Source organism: Lampetra planeri, chromosome 33, assembly GCF_965212315.1.
Source record: "Lampetra planeri chromosome 33, kcLamPlan1.2.h2, whole genome shotgun sequence".
NCBI lineage: Eukaryota > Metazoa > Chordata > Hyperoartia > Petromyzontiformes > Petromyzontidae > Lampetra > Lampetra planeri.
Genome location: NC_136139.1, coordinates 5,122,994 through 5,141,576, shown reverse-complemented (window position 1 = coordinate 5,141,576; position 18,583 = coordinate 5,122,994). Strand labels below are relative to the sequence as shown.

General features: G+C 48.7%; 1 protein-coding gene across 2 annotated transcripts in view; it reads right to left on the bottom strand.

The window, feature by feature from the left end:
• LOC144729645 (cytoplasmic dynein 1 heavy chain 1-like) overlaps positions 1–18,583 on the bottom strand; it is a 63,280-nt gene that overhangs the window by 32,754 nt on the left and 11,943 nt on the right. For both annotated transcript variants that reach the window (XM_078610053.1, XM_078610054.1), the window contains exons 13-36: positions 17,215–17,355; positions 16,222–16,398; positions 15,767–15,877; positions 15,122–15,241; positions 14,450–14,689; positions 13,844–13,999; positions 13,423–13,536; positions 12,796–12,906; positions 12,039–12,248; positions 11,522–11,668; positions 10,360–10,526; positions 10,041–10,214; positions 9,395–9,560; positions 8,764–8,952; positions 7,940–8,143; positions 6,799–6,915; positions 6,158–6,323; positions 5,252–5,352; positions 4,447–4,606; positions 3,481–3,724; positions 2,712–2,895; positions 2,026–2,238; positions 993–1,231; positions 73–229 (exon numbers count right to left, since the gene is read on the bottom strand). In XM_078610053.1, the coding sequence (XP_078466179.1) occupies positions 73–229; positions 993–1,231; positions 2,026–2,238; positions 2,712–2,895; positions 3,481–3,724; positions 4,447–4,606; positions 5,252–5,352; positions 6,158–6,323; positions 6,799–6,915; positions 7,940–8,143; positions 8,764–8,952; positions 9,395–9,560; positions 10,041–10,214; positions 10,360–10,526; positions 11,522–11,668; positions 12,039–12,248; positions 12,796–12,906; positions 13,423–13,536; positions 13,844–13,999; positions 14,450–14,689; positions 15,122–15,241; positions 15,767–15,877; positions 16,222–16,398; positions 17,215–17,355 (4,008 nt within the window). The remainder of the gene's footprint in view (positions 1–72; positions 230–992; positions 1,232–2,025; positions 2,239–2,711; positions 2,896–3,480; positions 3,725–4,446; positions 4,607–5,251; positions 5,353–6,157; positions 6,324–6,798; positions 6,916–7,939; positions 8,144–8,763; positions 8,953–9,394; positions 9,561–10,040; positions 10,215–10,359; positions 10,527–11,521; positions 11,669–12,038; positions 12,249–12,795; positions 12,907–13,422; positions 13,537–13,843; positions 14,000–14,449; positions 14,690–15,121; positions 15,242–15,766; positions 15,878–16,221; positions 16,399–17,214; positions 17,356–18,583) is intronic.

Here is an 18,583-nt window from a genome sequence, read left to right as displayed (position 1 = left end):
ATGTTAACCAGGCGTCACCACTGGGTAAAGAGGGCGCTGGCAGGGGGAGGGGGGGTGGAGAGTGCCACTCACGTTGGGCGGAAGGCTGAGACGCTCTCCGTTGGGCAACGTGAGCAACTTGTTGTCATCCAGCACGGAGTTGAGATTCTCCACCCACTCGGGGTCCACATCGCCGTCGAACACAATCCATTGCCGCTTGTGCAGCTCCCCGCGCACGTTGTCGATGATCCTGGGGGGGGGGGGGGGGGGAAGAGAAAATACGGTTGAATAAGTTCCCAAAAATCTGGCTCAGTAAGCAAAGTAGCAACGTGCTCTCAATTGTGTGTTGCGATATCAAATCCTAGTCACACGGATAAATCTCATCATCATCATCATCACTGTCAATATCGCCATTATTAACTCTATCACTATATCCATTATCAATATTATTTTCATCACTTTCACAATAATCATTAGGTATGAATTTCACTCCCTAGTAAGCACAACACGACTTCTGAATGACGACTCTTGATCTCATTCATTTCCTAACTTGCTCACTCAATATTAGTATGATTAGTGCTATGCTTGTTTACCCAGGAAAGCCTCACCGAGTCTGAAGACTCTTTTCTTAAGATGGTCCAGTCCTGCTAACTCACTCCCTCTCACTTGCTCCCTCATTCACTTACCAACTGGTTCAATTACTAACTTGATCAATAACTCGCTCATTAACTCTCCAACTCCTACGTTCATTCACTTTCTTGTATGTATGTTGAACTTCTTTCGCACCGTACGTAGCCAACTGTGTGAATCGGAGGTGCGGGGGAAAGAAAAACTAGACACAAAAAGTAGTTCTAAAGAAATTTGTTTTCAAATTATATAAAGAAGTGCATAGCTCCAAGTGACTTCCTAATTCGGAAGGAAGGGCATTCCAGACGGCCGCATAAGTGCATCTGAAAGCGCTCTCACTCTTTCGCTCGCTTGCTCACTGACACGTTCAACCGTGCCGCACTCACTTGCGCAGGATGTGCGTGAAGAGGCCGTCGGTCCACTCGCGTGTGTTGGGGTCCAGCGTGCCGTACAGGTGGTCCTTGCTCAGCGCCTTGGGGTCGATGATGTGGGACACACCCTCCATTCCCTCGAGCCGTTCCAGGGCCTTGAGCAGGACGCGCCACGCCATGGACTTGCCGCTGCCCGACGGGCCGACCATCATGAGGCCGTGGTTGATCTGTGTGATCTGGTACAGCTGCAGAACCTGCACCACGCAAAACGATCAGCATGTCAATAATCGTGTGACCCAATGCGGTCCTTTGGCAGCTCACAGACTGGGTCTTGGTTGTGTACAAAACTCAGCGATTGTTTAGCTGTCAGGCAAGCATTTATCAACACATTGTCTTTCATTTGGGAAGTGGGCTTGGTGGATCATACAAACCATCACTGTGTGTGATATTATCACATACAGGGTGAGCGAGTAGAAGGCCAACATTTCTGTGGAGGCTTGAGTTATCTCTAAAGCAGGAACTCAGAGTGTTATGGCTTCTTGCACAAGCATAAACATTTCATTAAGAGATGGCCAAATATGCCAAGCAGAACTCATGAAGCAGTCTAGATTCTAATGCAGTCACGGGACAGTGGCAGCATTACCAACAATGCTTGATACTCAAGCATTGGTGCCTGTTACACACACATCCTGGGCACGTACCTAACAAGATTACAGCCGTTTGCTCTTTTATTCTTTCTAGATTTGAAGCTTTCGTGACTGCAAGGATTCATATTCTTAGGTTTTTTTGGTAAAGTCACGTAGGTAAAAAAATAAAATTAATAAAAGCAAAATAAAAAGAACATATTTTTTAATATATTTTTTATTTAACTTTAATTTTTTACCTATGTGACTTTACCGAAAAAACCTAAGAATATATTTGCTCTTTTACTTCGGATCTGTCGTTACAAACCTTCGCAAACATGAGCGACGCGGACGGCATGCCCTGGTCGACTAAATCGCCTCCAACCAAGGATCAAATCCAACCCGGCAGCGGTGTGCGCGCTCACCTTCTCCACCCACATGCTGCCAACCTCCTCTCCGTCGCCGTACGTCAGGTGCATCTCCAGGCAGACCTTGCGCAGCTCCTGGCGCAGGGCGTCCATTTCGCCGCGGTGGTACGGAATGCCGGGGAACACGTCCGACAGCAGCGAGAAGAGCAAAGGGATGTCCTCCGCCACCAGCTTGGGCACCATCGTCTCGCACACGCTCTGGATCAGGATCTGCACACAAGTGAGCACGGTACGAGAAAAGTTATAGTACCAACACCGGCCTGTCCTGCAGATGGAGTCGTTGGTTTTTGTTTAAACTAGGACTGGTAATGAAATCGCGGAGCACGAGGGACCTGAAGGCTACCTGGGTTATCCCTCCACCACCCAGTCACTGCTAACATTAGACACATAACCGCACTTTGTCTCCCAGGTGGCAGCACCTTCTGGTTAATAAGAACTATTACTTGAGTCCACAAAAGCTACTCTATTAAGTTCTGCAAGCAACTGTGGGACAATTAAGAGTTTCTGTACGTGAAACTTTATTTACCTTTAGACGAATGGTACAAATGGGGACTGCACAAACAAGATAAAAATGGTTATCGATCGTTGGAATTATATCGTGAAGAACAATTTTGAAAGTTAGTAAGATTTCAGGGTTTAGGGACCGCATCGTAAACGCAATCAAACGGGCGCGGGCACGTCACCTCTTGCTCGGGCAGGTTCTCGGCGATCTGGCCCTCATCCACCTCCTCGCCGCGTTCCACCTTGTCGCGCTTGATGCGCTGGATGCGATCACGCTTCACGTTGCCGGCGCTGACGAGGACGCTCTTGAGGGCACGTAGCCCAAAGTCGTAGTGGCTCTGGGAAGAGAGCTGCTCGTCACAAAGCCTGGGCGGAAGGGGACAGCGAAAGGAGGAAATCGGAGACCGTCAATGCTGCTTCCCGCCGCACGTTTTGGACCGTGCAGGTAGCCAAGGCACGTTCCGACTTCCGCGGGTCGGCTAGGAGATGGCAGGACAGCAATGAGTTTCCCTGACGTTACATCGTGAACGTCGTATCTAATTACTACATTTGGCTGTCGAAATTATTCTTCGACTTACCGGTGAGCAATAATAAACAATAATAATTGGTTTGTTAAACGCTTATACAGTGATAATTACATTTTTGTTTGGATATACCGGAGTGGTGGGGGGGGAATCTTACGACACAGTCTTGGCCAGATTATTACGTGGCCTAACCCTAAAATCCGATAGGAATCAAATTTATCTCCATACGCATGTGTGTACGATTAAATAAGTGGCATGAGCGTATCTAGCAGAGTACATTAGGATATCTCACCAAGTCACCCGTGTGACCTGGCTGTGGATAGAGTGAGACCACCGGAGCTTCCGTTCAAGAATCATGCATGCCTTATGCCGGCCGGTGGGGGAGGAGGGTCCTCGAGAAGGTGAGAATGGGGGAAACGACGCTCACTTGAAGAAGGGCACGATCTTGTTGGAGAGCACCTCGGCTGTGCGGAAGCCCTGCGAGTAGAGCATGACCTGCGCAATGAGCTGTCGGTCGGGCTTGGTCATGGCCAGGCTGCGGAAGAGCTTCTTCAGGTTGTCGGGCAGGTTGGAGCGGCCGGCGTAGCCCGGGTTCATGGTGATGAAGATGGCCATCTCGGCGCTCACCTTCACCTGCTTGCTGAGCAGCTCGCACGTGACCGGCGGCGATTCTGCAAGGCGCGCGCGAGACAGGGCACACATGCGCGCACACACAAAGGACGTTGCGTTTGCGGCCCTGGTTGCGAATGTCACTGCTGTTGAGGCGAGTGTGATTGCTGTTTGGGTAATTAGAATTAAGAGCTGAAATGATTGGCTGATTGAGTAGATTTTTTGACTAACATATATAAATAGACTAATTTTTACGTACAGGATTACTCAGGTCCCCTTAAAAAATTGTGGCTGTCCAGACAAGCCATGGCCAGCGTGACACAGTTGCTGAGGTAATCAAGCCCAGTCAATTACCTCCTGACCAGCAGCACGTCTTAGGTGACACGTTTTTTACAACTATTTTCTGATTAGCCAGCCGATTAACTAAATTGATAATTGGAAGAATGCTTGATTACTTAAATAATCAGACAGCCCAACGCTAACTAGAATTCCTTTTATTCGCCGACAAAAGGGTTAGTGAGGTTAAAAAAGATCATTTACAGGAAGATCCTGCATTGAAATTTTGACAATTTCCATGCATGAGTTTGGTATAGAAGAAATGGCAGAACCCAGAGAAAGCCCACCAAATAATGAGGGGATAAAGCTCACAGTACCTAACCGATAAGATACAAGAACTCATTGCTGTCCTGCCATCTCTTGGCCGACCCGCCGTGATTATGGTGATGGTGTTTCCGTTCACAGTTGTGGTTATCGTGGTTATCATGGGGGCATGTTGGTCACACACCGCGTGTGCGGTTGGGGTTGGCGTGCTCCCGCAGCGCTTCCTGGATGCACTGCACCTGCTGCGACACAGCCGACAGCATGCGCTCCTCCAGGCGGTTAAACTCGTCGAAGCAGCCCCACGCACCGACCTGGCACAGCCCCACGAAGATGCGGCCCATAGCCTACACAAACACGCACGCAGACAAAGGTTATACAGGTAGGATCCTCCTGGTTACACCAGCCCACAGGGGATTATTGTGTCCGTCGGAGGGGCTGGGTGGGGGGTTGGGAGGGGAGGGGCTGGTCACCCCGTAGTGCCCTTATAAAACGCAATGTTTAACCTACTCACGCTGGCTTGTGCCCGCCTTCACAGTCAGGCATATTTGCGGAATACACCACGTCGCCGTTGACCCTGGCCATTGACCGAACAACCCAACGTTCCTACCAGCTCCCTCCGCAGGAATGTGTTCTTATAGACTGTCGGGGCAAATGATGTTAAACGAGCACCTATTAAGGCCAGAATGGCACAACAAGTATTACCAGTACCACGCCCAGCCACCTTTGTCTTCCAGTGTCGATGTTTATGCAACACCAGATTGCTCATTTACAGTTGAGCCAACCTAAGGGAGGCCTAAAACAGGTTCAGATACCGTGGACAAGAATCACATCAATGTCACCAGGATCACAGCGCAGTCCACAAACTACTAAGCCACCTCTCCCAATACGCTCACACACAATCAGCATGAAAGCTACATGCATTCAGGCACACGTGGCCACAACAGTGCCACAATACAAATCGCTTGTTACAAATAAAACGTGCTGTTAACCTGGAAGTCGAAGGTCTCGTCGCAGTTGAAGACGAGCACAAAGCGCCCGAGCTGGTTGCCCAAGGCCTTCACGGACTCCGTTTTGCCTGTCCCGGCAGGCCCTGTGGAGATGCACGGCACGGGATTACAAGCAGGAGGACGACGTGTCATAAACACAAGCCGGTGTTCGTAAATGTCTGAACTGGATAAGAAAAGAGTTTATAAAAATTTTTTACTCCATTTGTTAGGTATGTGGTAGTTTTTTCGGATGGAAAAGTGGAGCTATAATTGACTGGTTTTACGTGGGTATGTGCGATTTTCCCAAGCGGAGCATATACCTGCACAATTATTTCACTGAATAACAAAAAAAATGTATCTTGCCTAAAACCCCAATTCTAGATTGTAAGGCAAAAATCATCTTATCTTAACCTCTTATTTATTTATAGTCGCTAAAAGTTTAAATATAAAAAAAATAGCTATACCGATTCTATATTGTTCATATTCAACCTTCAAAAGAAAAATATGGAGGTCTGGACACCACAGCATGGCCCTGTAGTACAACACCTTGATAAGCAAGTGGCGGGCTAGATAGCACGGCGAGTGGGCCAGATAGCACTGTCGACTGGCCCGCGCAGTGAAATGGAGACCGTAGAGGGAACACAGAGCTGGATCATTTGGCTGGCCAGAAAACGCAATGGGGCCAGAGAGCACAGTGGGGCAGGAAAGCATGGCTACCCAGATACCATTTGCTGACCAGAAATAACGTTGGGACAGATAGTGCAGTGGGATCGGACATAAGAGTGGGCCTGAGAGCGCAGTCGATTGGATAGTACGGTGAGCCAGACCGCAGCGGTCGATTGGATAGCCCAGTGGTCCTGATTACATAATCCATTGGATAGCGCAGTGCACTCGATAGCAGTGACTCACCAAAGGGCGATCCCCCGAGCCGAGCCTCCAGAGCTTGCGTCATGGTGAGGTAGCAGCGGTCAGTTAGCGGCGTCTGCACCAGCTTGTCCTGTACACCCAGGTACTCGAAGCCGTAGTTGAACTTGGCATTGGCCATGTGGATTGACAGCTGCCGCAGCACCTCCGACTGTCAAGCGCAAACGCGACAGGGAAGGGAGCGTGTCAAATGTTGGACACATGGCCTTCTCCTTACCTTCTTCTGCAGGGCAATTTAGTTCACCAGAAATGGGCCCACGCTTATCGGATCTCGGAAGCTAAGCAGGATCGAGTCCGGACGGTGCTTGCGTGGGTGGGCGACAACCTTGCATAAAACAGGTGCTGCAGGCTGCTGCGGGGTTTACGCTTTCAGCATGGGGTGATGCAGAGAAATGTATCGTTGGACTGTACCTGTGCCTAAAATTCTATAATCCCCACAACGCGGTGAATTGTCAACCAGCGTGGTGAAGCATCGTAAAATAACTACCAAGACCCGCATGACATGATGAGGCCCTCACCCCACAGTCAATCTGTACACACACAGATCTATCAGACCACTACCTCGCACTTAGACATGTTGTTGAGGTAGAATGGTGAGGGGGGGGGGGGAAGAGGAAGAACCTCACCTGCTTAGGGTCAAAGTAGAATCGCATCTGGCTGAGCCACTCGAAGGACTTGGGGTGGTTGACTTTGCTGCGCAGCAGCATGCGCGTCACGTCGCGCTGGTGCACAAGTTCCGTGATCTGTGACGGCCGAGCCGGTGAGTGGGAACACAAGAAACAAGAAAGAAGAGGTAAGAAATTGTGTTTTTGTTTTTTTGTTAGTGACAAAGCTTATTCAACTGGGCAATTTGTCCCAACCAATACCTGGCTCACTCTAAAACACCAAAATATCTTTAAAAATACTAAACTTACATTAATCCAGGAAGGCCTCAATGAGTCTCCACGTTCTGAAATCAAATGCATCGCTCCGGATGTCCGCTGCAAAGTATGATCGAGTTTTGATTATAGTGTGCCGATCTTTAAAGGTGCATTGAAAATGTTTGATACTCCTGCTGTTATGGAGTGGACTCATGCTGCCAGCTATGGCTGCAAAGTTTGGTCGTACATGTTATGTATATCGTTTATTGTTCAATTTGAATCACAGTTCCTATGATCACTGTTACATAGTTTTTATAGCTTTATTTTGGTGATTTCGAAAACGTATGGTTAAGCCATGTTTGTTGAAGTACAGAGTTAGCCTGATAACTTTAATCTAAATTGTCTTATGGTTGTTATTGTTTCACTTGCATCCCACTGGAATTTTTGCACACAGCGTTGACATACGGTGTTTTTTCTGGAAGATTTTGCTGTTTTGAAGGAATCTTTAAAACAGTTGTGTGATATCTACTTCCACAGTCCATTCTCTAACATGGGGCGAGAGAAACACTGGTGTGCCACATTTGTGAATGGATACTTACATTTGTGACATGATGCCGATAGCAACATCGGAATAAAATTGGGAAAACATAAGACTATTTTAAAAAGGTCAAGATCACTGATTTATTTGTTGAGAGAAAATAGCATTTCTCCAGTTTTCTGGCTGTACATGTTTGTCTGTTGAACTTCTTTCACACCACTTAAGTGAGCTGACAATTGCAAAACCTTCACCAGGTTTCCAATATGATGAAAAAAATACACAAACATTTTCAAAGTCGTGGCGAATCGTTGTGGCACCACTTCCATCAAGAAACGTTCTGCTGGTAAGGGGGGGGGGGGGGCGTCGTACCAGATGTTCGAGCTTCCTGCGTCTGAGCGGGGGCTGCTCCATGAGCACCGAGTCAGCGAGGACGGTGAGCGTGGCCTCTACGTTGGTCAGCACGGCCGAGAGGGGGCCCTGGTCGTCGGGCCGCCCCCCGGCAGCTACCGTGTTCAGCGCATTCTCCACGCTCTCGGACCACGCGATCTGCGCAGACAGAACCACGAGCTGGGCCTGCACAACACCAATGAAAGACAAAAAATGTTGTCAACATTTTATTATTATTGTTACATCTTTCATCGCACAACATAAGAAATGCTTTGGTAGTTAGATATGATACAGCAAAGGCCTGCAAGGCATCATGGGGAGAGCACTGCCTGCAATAGTTATTTTTGTAAAAAATGTAAATGAAACCTGTTTAAATCACCCTGCACAACAGTTAACAACTGCAGGTGGCACTTGAGTGGCACTGCTGTGTGGAACACTGCTGATGTGGAGAAAAATAATACTCAGTCGCCCTAACCATACCCCCACCTCCAATCCTATTGTGCATTTATAACCCATACGTGGTTATGACACACCCATTACCGCACCACATTGGCCGCCAAAATCAATTCTGGTTTGTGGCAGTAGTACTTTTCAGAGCAACAGCATTTTTGGTCCTAAAAATGAAATCGATTTGTGTACCCAGCGGGTGAGAAAACCGGTGTGTGGACACATCGTAGCCATTAACGTGAGGAGTTAAACAGGGTTAAAAAGATTAGGGTTAAGGCAATATAATAACTACAGCACTATTTTTGTCCCCCCCTCCCCGAGCCAAAACGTATCGCTCTACAGCCCTGTCGTCCCATCACCTGGTACATGTCGATCCAGGAGAGGTAGGCGGCTGGGTTGATAGGCCTCTCCTTGCTGAGCGTGCACAGCTCTGTGGCGGCCTCGGCCAGCAGACGAGCCAGCGTCACCCTCATCTCTTTCTCCAGGAGAGTGAGCCACTCGTTAATCTTTGGGTGCTTCACGATCGACACGGGCGTCTTGAAGATGACCTGCGGAGAACGCCATGGGGGTGGGAGGGTGAGAAATGGACAACGTTTGTGGCCACTCAGCATTAACCCTAGCCATTCAGTGCTACCAAAAAATTATCAAACGTTACAAAAATCTTGGCATGTCCGTACCCCGAGTACACTTCTAAAAAAAATCTCCCCACAATAAAATCGGTTTTTTTGGTGTGTCAGCACCCAGTCCGATTACTCCCAAATAATTTCTTCGCATTCTCAAATATTGACTATATTTGAGAATATGACTATATTTGAGAATAATATGACAGATGACACTGATAACCAATCACCTTGCTTATTATTTAAAAAAAAATGTTTACGAAACCCTTTCTATAACTGAAATGTTTTAAATACGTAACATTTTAAACCCCGTTGTGGGGCAGAGTACTGCGAAAGGGTGACACGGTGCACCCCCTCTCCCACCCCTCACCTCTTCGCCCTCCCGGGAGGCAATACCCAGGATCTGGCCGTCGTTTTCGTCCAGCAGGATGGCGGCGATGCCGGCGAACATCTTCTTGAAGTGCTTCTGCAACTTCGCCACGTTCTTGCTGTTGCCAATGATCTCCAGAAGGTCCTCGTCACCAACAAAGTAGAACCTGGCAATAAGGAAAATAAACATTTGAAAGAAATGAAAATCGATCCAAAATTGGACATCTCGTGGCAATTTTGGACTAAAAGACATGGAAACTTGAATATGCAAACAGGACGAAGACAAACTGACGGGTAAAGAGATAAGTAGGCAGGCAGGGCAGAGAGGCAGGTAGATATTTGGAAGAGAGAAGCAAGCACGCATGTAGGTAAAAGGAAAAAGAGAAGGCGAGACAGAAATTCAGGAATATCAGGAGGTAGGTATAAATTCACAGAGAGGCAGGTTGTGGCAAGCAGACCAGCAGAAAGAGACAGGCAGAGCAAAAAGTTTTCCTCCATTTAAAACCAGTACAAATCTGTGCAAATCTGAGCATTGCTATACTCAGTAGAGTATGATACTGCTTCACCAATACCCCCGATATGGATGAACCCCAATTATTTTCCAATTTTGGACCCCTGATCTTAAGAGAACAGAAAATGGAACATGCCTTGGGAAGGACGCCCTCTCCCGCTCCAGGTATTCGCCCAGGGCCTTCTGGATCTTTCCCAGGAGGTCCGCGAGCCTCTCAAGAGAGCGCTGCACACCCTGGATGTTCAGCACATCCATGACGAGTGGCGACTTGGATACCTTTTTCATGAGCGCCAGGAACTCCGTGCTGATGCTGTGGCAACACGACAACGTACAAGTAAAAAAAAACTACTACGCGCATCTTACACAAGTCTCCAATGTGATGTGACATGACGTGAAGGCGGCAGCTCACATGAGTCGCGCACGAGGGGCCCTACGAGGTAACGCGACGCGCCTACCTCTGGAAGCGGCCGGTCTCAACGGGCAGCAAGTTCTTGATATCGGCGCTGCCCGTGAAGATGCCCTCGAGGTAGACCCAGCGACGCTGGACGTCAATCCACACGTCGAAGAGCGCCAGGATGCGGTTGAGTTTGTCCTCCCAGCTCAGGGCGTCCTCCTCAAACACCTGTCCCATAGCGGCAGCGAAAAGGAAGTAATCAGGGAGTGGCTGAAGTGGTCATAGGGGTGGGGGCAAGGCCGAGTGAAAGGTGTCGCACATGATGCATTAAACTATGATCAATCGGTAATTTTAAAAAGGTTTTTAAAATGTTTCAGTTTGGCATGTAAATGAGAATGCACATTTGTCTCTAGGTCAATTATTTCAAGTGAACATCACAATAGATGAGTGGCCTTTATTTATGAACAGGTAAGAGTCTTTTGAGCCAAGGAGTCGAAAGTGTTTTTTGTTGCAATTTATATAAGATGATTTTATGAAGTCAGAGCAAAGGCTACGGTATTCTATTAGCAGCGTATTCAAAGGTACGAGTTGATCACATTCACATAAATGAATAATCAAATTCAGGTAAATCAATACTAATGTAGAATATTGTAACCAATGAGGGGGCAAGCGGAGGGAGGTGCGAGCTGGTTGAGAGTTATGCGGGGCCAAGGATGACGTCACATCACGGGTTACGCAAGGGGCTTTTGGAAAGCACTTTCGGGAAAGTGGGCAGGGCTGAGCTGGGGGGAGGAGCCACCCAAAGGGTCGTCGTTGGGGGCCTGGGTAAGGAACGGCTGGAGTAGGGGTCTCTCTCCTCGTCGCGGGGCGGTGTTGGCTGATCCCCTGCCCCGGGCAGACGAGAGCCAAGGGGAAGGATCCAAATAGTTATTCAGTGTCCGTGTGAAGGACGGAGATAGAGTGCACCTGCACTGGTGTGAGTGTAGGATGCCGAGTGAGAGTGCGTGTTAATAAACGGCAACAGCCGTTATAGTATTGTTTGTTTCCGCGTGGTTGTACTACACTACACTAGCATGATCATGAGACCAACGAACAACAGTACACACGGATCACCTCCAACCATGGGACCCCTCTTCCTAAAGGATGGAGAAACTCGGAAATTACAAATGAAAGTGAAAACAAAACCCAGAAGTTAAAATGAAATAACGACGCCAGGGGCGCACCTTGTAGTAGGGGGAGAGCTTCATGGCGCCGACACTGTTGAGGTTTTCCTTCACGCGGTTGAAGAGGTCGTCCCAGCCGCGGATGATCCGGCACTTGTTCTGGTAGTTCACCATGTCCAACTCGTACGAGTTCCACAGCTCCTTAATCTGCGGTGCCAGGGACGGGTGCATGCACACAGCCAAATTAATAAAGGATCCAATCTCATGGGCCGATAAATGGACAAACCAAATCCGCAGCTATTAACAGACACACAACAATGGAAGCATTTGCTAATACAAATTAATTAATCAACACATGGATGCAGTGCAATGAACATGCTCACGTGGTAGACAAATCAAATGACCAGATTAATTCCTGGGACTTAACAGACACCTAACAAATGTGAGGTATGGATGGCGTAGCGATCAAACCGACGAAAACTCCAGTGAATTGGGGCAGAACTGGTGCCAGCACTGGAGGAGCAAAACAGATGCAGGGGAGGCGATGAGCTTGGGGGAGGGGTCAACACACACACACCTGCTTGAGGAACTCCTCTAGCGCCATCTCTCCCTGCGCCACCAGCAGCACGTCCTTGACGATGGCCTCATTCTTCTGAAGGTCGGCCTCCCAGATGTGGCCAAGCGTGAGCTCCGACAGCACCCAGCTGACTCGCAGGCGCTTCATCAGCTGCTTCCAGTGGCGGTCCTTGAGAGCTTCCGACTTGAGCTCCACCACCATCACGTTGACCTGAGCGCGCACCCCCCACCCGCACCGCGTGGCGTGAAAATCCGCATGCGCTCACCAGCCCCAGCTTTCGTTTGCTCAGCAGGTCTCCCCATCGGCTCTTGAGCGAGAGTGCTCATTTGCGCACGAGTGAAGGTCGAGGTCAGGTGACCACCGGCAACTCGCATTAGGGCTTCATCCCTTTGCTAGCCACGGCACCAGCATACAACAGCCCACGTAGGAAGCCTAAGCTTAAAGTTGTATATGTTTAAGTTTACAAGGCAGCAGTAATACGGACGGTGGTGGTTAAGTACATTTAACCCATGTCTAAACATTCACTACACCAGCCCACACTGACCAGCGTGGCAAAGCATGGTTGTGTAACCCCCACAAACGAAATATCGTGGGAAGGCTCCCATCCAGCAGTGAAATGAAGAAGGGCTGTACATGTACATGTGTCAAAACCACCATCAACGCGGCCCCAAAATGTTTACACAAAGCAGAGGGCTGTATCTCGGCAGTGCGAGTGAGCGGGAGGGTGAGGGAGCGACTGAGCGGGCGAGCGACTGACCTTGAGGTAGCCCTTGAGGAGCTTCTGGACATGCTCGTAGGAAGCGTACTGGCGCAGGCGAGCTGGGAAGTTCTTCAGCTGGTTCACCAAAGCGTCTAGCGCCTGTCGCAGCTGTAGACAAACACAGCCACCACCCCAGCCATCATCACCACATCATGACGAGAGGAGGGGGAAAAATTCCTAAAACACGACCTTCTGCAAGGGCCCTTTCTTCTCCTGGAGCCACGGGTAGTAAAGAGTTCGCAACTTACCACTCGTCCTCACCGAGGTAGGCACTGGGACGTTATTTATTCATCAATTATGATTCAATTACACCTTAATGTCGATTTCTAAAACAGGTATTTTGAACTCGTAAATATATTTGGCAAATTATACAAGTGTAAAGTGTATAGATTTATACCACTATAAAGATTACGTGTACCACACAACGACAAATAGGGAAATTATTAATAAATTGGGTATTGACCAAGATGTGTGAGAATTCATAAAATTCTGCAGGGAGCAAATAATTACATCCATAGGCGTTACTATTAGCACCACTTACTGCACAAGTAGCCAATTATTTTACTCACCCATACAACCTATATTTCTGACAACAACATTAATTAAAATTTCTCGAGTGATCACCTTGCGTGGCTGTACAGAGATCCAGGGCTGCTCTTTCATTTGATCCATTTGCTCCCACACCTTGGACAGCTCGGACCAGACACCCTTAAGATCCTGCAGCTCCTCCAGCGCCACCTGTACACCCGGCGCGCGACATCCAGCAAATCCAAACATTCTTCACAGTGGTCCACTTGCACTAGTGATATGGGTGACGGTAAGGCAGTGGTGGCGGCGGTAGTGGAGGTGGTGACATTGGCAGCAGGGGAGCAGTGGTGGTGACGGGAAATAAAAAGTGTGGTAGTAGCAGTGGAAGTCGTGGTGGCAATGGTGGCAGTCGAGGAGGTAGTCGTAGTCAGCGGTAGTGGCGTTAGCGAGCGATAGCGAGTGGCAACAGTGGCGGCAACGGCTTTTGGAGGCGGTGGCGAGGGCGGCGGCAACGGACCTGCATGCGCTCCTCACTGCCGCTCAACACGCCCGTGTCGGGCAGCTCCAGCGCCTCCTTGGCACGCGCGCACTTGTCGCGGTCGTCCTTGAGTCGCCCGAACTTGCCCTCGTAGATGGACAGCGTCTGCAGGGCTTCTTCGGGGCGCAGACTCCCCTAAGGGGGTTAAGGACCATGGGTGGGAAGGAGGGATAATTAAAAAAACTTTTCATTTGGCCAAAAGAATAAAAATCAAGTCGTGCCACATGCACTATCGTAATCATCATTATTGCCATAAATACTATAGAAATCACAAGTATCATCATCACCATCATCACACATGATTAGCATAATCACAACAACCATCGTTACATCGACATCACCATTGTGGTTGTTGTTGTTTTCATATTCACCACCACCATCATCAGTTGACATCATAATTGCCACCATCACTGTCTTACAGCAGAAGTGAGCATTCTTTAATTAAGTCATACTACCAAACCACAAAGCAGCCAATAACATGAGCAGGTCAGCAAGTTAATTCTGGAAAATCAGCGAAGTGCGCCGCCAATAGCGGAAAAACAGCGCGTTATATCGTGGGAGGGGGGGGGGGCGGGAGAGACTCACGCCGACGGGCTTCCCGCGCTCCCACTCGCTGAGCAGCTCCCCCGTGCGCGACTCCACGGCACGGTCCTCCTGCACGATCTTCATCTGTAGGTTGGCCACCTGCTGCTGAATGGCTGTGTCCTTGCGCTTCATGATGTCACTGAAGGCACCCCACTCGCCCTCGATGTTGTCGATGTAGAGCCACGACGGCGGGAACTGAAAGCGCTGCTTCTCCAGCAGGCGCTGGCCACCGCTGTACATCTGCGTGTGTCCGTGCGTGCGTGTCAAAGGGCGATTCGGACAGGACGGAGTAAAGTGAAGAACGTGTGGAGTGGACAGAACCTCCAACTGTACCAAGGGGAAAGGGTCACATGCCGTTGACGAAACCACCGTTGCTATCGCTTCCATTTCTTCTGTAAGATTAAGCAGGTATTAGACCCAACATTAAACCTCCAAGGTTTGCTCTTAGAGTTTCCTCACAGCCATCATCTGGCTCTTGGTCTTTGCCCTGTCGCACAACTCGGACATCCTTTTGACGACAGCTCATGCAATTTCATATTTTTTTAATTCCAATGTCTTGTATTTGTATTCCCAGCAACATTTGCTCGTATGAAACCACACTTTTACGTCGACACAGGTCAGATTTTCTCGGGCGCGCACAATGAAACAAGAGGCATCATCAGAATCCCGTACCTCAACTTGCTTCTCGAAGCTCTTGATCTTGCGCTTGAGGGACTGAACGAACGTGATGAAGGTGACGGCGTCCGAGGTGCTCGCCGTGTCCACCGAGTGCTGCTCCAGCTCCTGCCTCGACTGCGTGAGAACAAACAAGACAGGTGTCGTTACCGTCAGCACCGAAGCGGCCCAGGCTCATTATAACCAGAGCAATGGTGGCAGTGATTTTTCAAGTGACTTTTAAAGTTTCAGCCACTTTGCAACTTAAAAATAAATAACACTTACATAGCAGACAGGCAACTAAGCTGCGTGTCTGCACCCGTCCAATGCAAACTTGAAGCTTCATTAAATGAGGAAATGTGCCACTTTGAAATGCGCAACTGTGCACTCTAGTGCCGCCACGATACTTTGACTGCAACATCACGAATGATGTCAATAGCATGCTATAATAGTGCTCTTCAGAGTTACACTTAATTATATTTAATATCAAAACTTCAAACTCGTGACAGACAGCCTACGACACATAGCAAAGGTATTCATTCATCTACAAGATAAAAGTTAATCAGTTTATTGCTGGTGTCTTCCTTGATCGTGGAGAACAAACCACGAGGGGTCACACGGTGGATATGGGAGCCAAAATACCATCAAGCACCAGAAGCTCACCTTGGAGATCTGAGCGTGGAAGTCTTGCATGTTCTGGCCGAGCTTTTGGCCAAACTTGCTGAGCACCTCCTTGTGCCACGAGTCGTACTTCAGGTTCACCTTCGCCTGAACCTGCGAACCGCGTGCACAGAAAACAGGGTGAGCATCGCCGCCTTTTAAAACAACAAAACTAGGCCCGCCGTGTGGCTCAAAGAACTGATAGTGTCAGATTAGTGAGTTGGCACCGCTGTGATGCCGAGTTTCAATCAGGTTTAAAGACAGACCGTATCTCAGCATTCCTCCGAAAACTTGACCATTAATGGAAACATTGGGGATGTGAACTGATAACTGTAATTCATCTCTGGGTGCAAGTGTGTGGTGTCTTCTGCAAACTATTTGTGGGGGGAAAAACCGTGGTGGCGGCAGTGGTTGAGTGTGTGGTAAGAGCTCAAGGGAAGCTCGCTCGGTCCACTCACCCGCCCGTAGTCAACGACGACGGGCCCGAACTCCTTGCTGGACTCGGCGTTGTCGAAGGTGCTGCGGGACTGGCGAATGTCGTGCAGCATGTTCTGCCACAGCCGCAGGTCCTCGCCCAGCCGCCCGTACACGTTCTCGGGCTGCATGTCCCACAGGCTCTGGTACTGGAGCCACTCCTGCTCGCAGGCGACGACAGCAGAAGTGAAATCAATGGGTCAGGACTGGAGCCGAACGTCGACTAATCTACCAAGAAAAATTGTAATTGACCGATTTTCACCATGGTGGATTACCCAGGCCCCACACAGACAACCTTCTTACCAAAGGCAGGAAACCAACAAGCCATGCCCCAGTGTGACGTGGTTGATGATGCCACCAATATTGGCATGCTCAGCCGTTAAAAGTTGCGCAGATTTTTTTCACAACCAATTTTTGTGTTATCCAATTACTCTTAGGTTTTTTCGGTAAAGTCACGTAGGTAAAACATTAAAATTAATAAAAGTAAAATAAAATAAAAGTCACGACGTTTCTGAGGCAACACAAGCCTCCGTCTTCAGGTGGAAACGTCACAGCCACGACAGCTGTATCAAGTAATTTACTTGATACAACTGTCGTGGCTGTGACGGTCTTCAGGTGGAACCTTGATACAGCTGTCGTGGCTGTGACGGTTCCACCTGAAGACGGAGGCTTGTGTTGCCTCTGAAACGTCGTGACTTTTATTTTATTTTACTGTTATTAATTTTAATGTTTTACCTACGTGACTTTACCGAAAAACCTAAGAGTATGAATCCTTGCAGTCACGAAAGCTTCAAATCTAGAGTTATCCAATTAGTCGATTACTCAAACCAACACATGGGAGAGTAATCGATTACTTGAATTATTCGATAGCCCAGCTCTACTCAGGATGAGTGGCTCCCTCGTCTCTGCCCGTCAGACGCCATTGTCAGAGGAAACCTTGCAGTGAATGCAGTGGCGAGGGGAGGGGGGCAACTCACCTTTACGTACTTGGCCACCTCCATGCAGGTGTTGATGATGGCAGAGTTGGCCTGGCAGAGCGCACCCTCGCCACCCGGCATGTGCTTGAGCGCCGTGCGGTAGCAGCGCTCGTCCTCCGTGATGTCGTAGTGCACGCCCACCTGGGGATTAAAATTCGAGTTGCGTACAGCGGCTGTGTTCGGGCCAGAGACAGGCTTAAGCTTTGGATTAAGGCTAGGGTTCGAGGTACAGCTAATATCTAAGTTCTACAGCGAGGATTAGTGTTAGGTTCCAAGTGACAGTCAGGGTTGGTGTTAAAGGTTAGGGTGAGGGTTCGCTTTGGAGTTATCATGGGAATTGGTATAGGCAAGTGTTGAAAATAGTAGGAGTGTAAAGGGGTATAACTTAGTTTGATGGATCAGATTAGTGCCATAAATATTGTAAGGTTCCGAATTAGTGTAATGACTATAGGGAATGTGATGGTTAAGATTCGTTGACTGAATAGTTGTAGGATCGGCGTTATGAATAATGTCCGTGTTATGCATAAGGTTCGTGTTTTGGTTATATAGTTAGCCGAATGGATAGTATTCATGTTGAGGTTCGGAGTTCATGCTACACGTAATATTACAGATAAGATTAGCATTATATAACCAGGTAAAGCATTAACTGGTTGTTGATGTTTCCATCCTACCTGCCATTGTCAGCAGTTATTTCCGACTCTGAGTTACATTACCAATTTACATTACCAAGTTAAATGTCTTTACATCAACGGGCTAAATGTCTCACTAACAAAGCCAACGTTGCCCCTTTCCCTCGATGTGGCAGTGGCTCTCGGTTTTTTTTTAGTAGACTATAACTGGCTGTGATGTTGTTGTGTGTGTGTGTCTCGGTTTGTGTGTCTCTCTGTGTGTCTCCCTATACGTCTCTCTCTCTCTCGTGTCTCTGTGTGTATGTGTGTCACTTTGTGTGTGTGTCTCGCTCTGTGCATGGGTGTGCCTCTCGGTGTGTGCCTCTCGGTGTGTGCCTCTCGGTGTGTGTCTCTCCTTCCCTCGAAGTGGTGTTGTCCCTCGGTTGTTTCCCTCGTTTTCAGGCGAGCTGGATGTCTCACCAGCAGAGCCACCGTTGCGTTGGTTCGTTTACATTGACATGCTCATCTCTCACAATACAATGGCCACCTCCTCAGCTCTCGCAGCTCTCACATCAACCACAACCCCCCCCTTTCCCCCCCCCATCTCGGTTCCCATCTTTGGATTTCCCACTCGCTTCGGCACAATCTCTAACCCCCCACCCTCTTGCCCGATGCGGCAACCCCCCCTCCCCCCTCTCGGCTCTAGATATAACAGGACTTGTATCAGCAGCCGGTTTCTCTTTCCCACCTGAAGACGATTG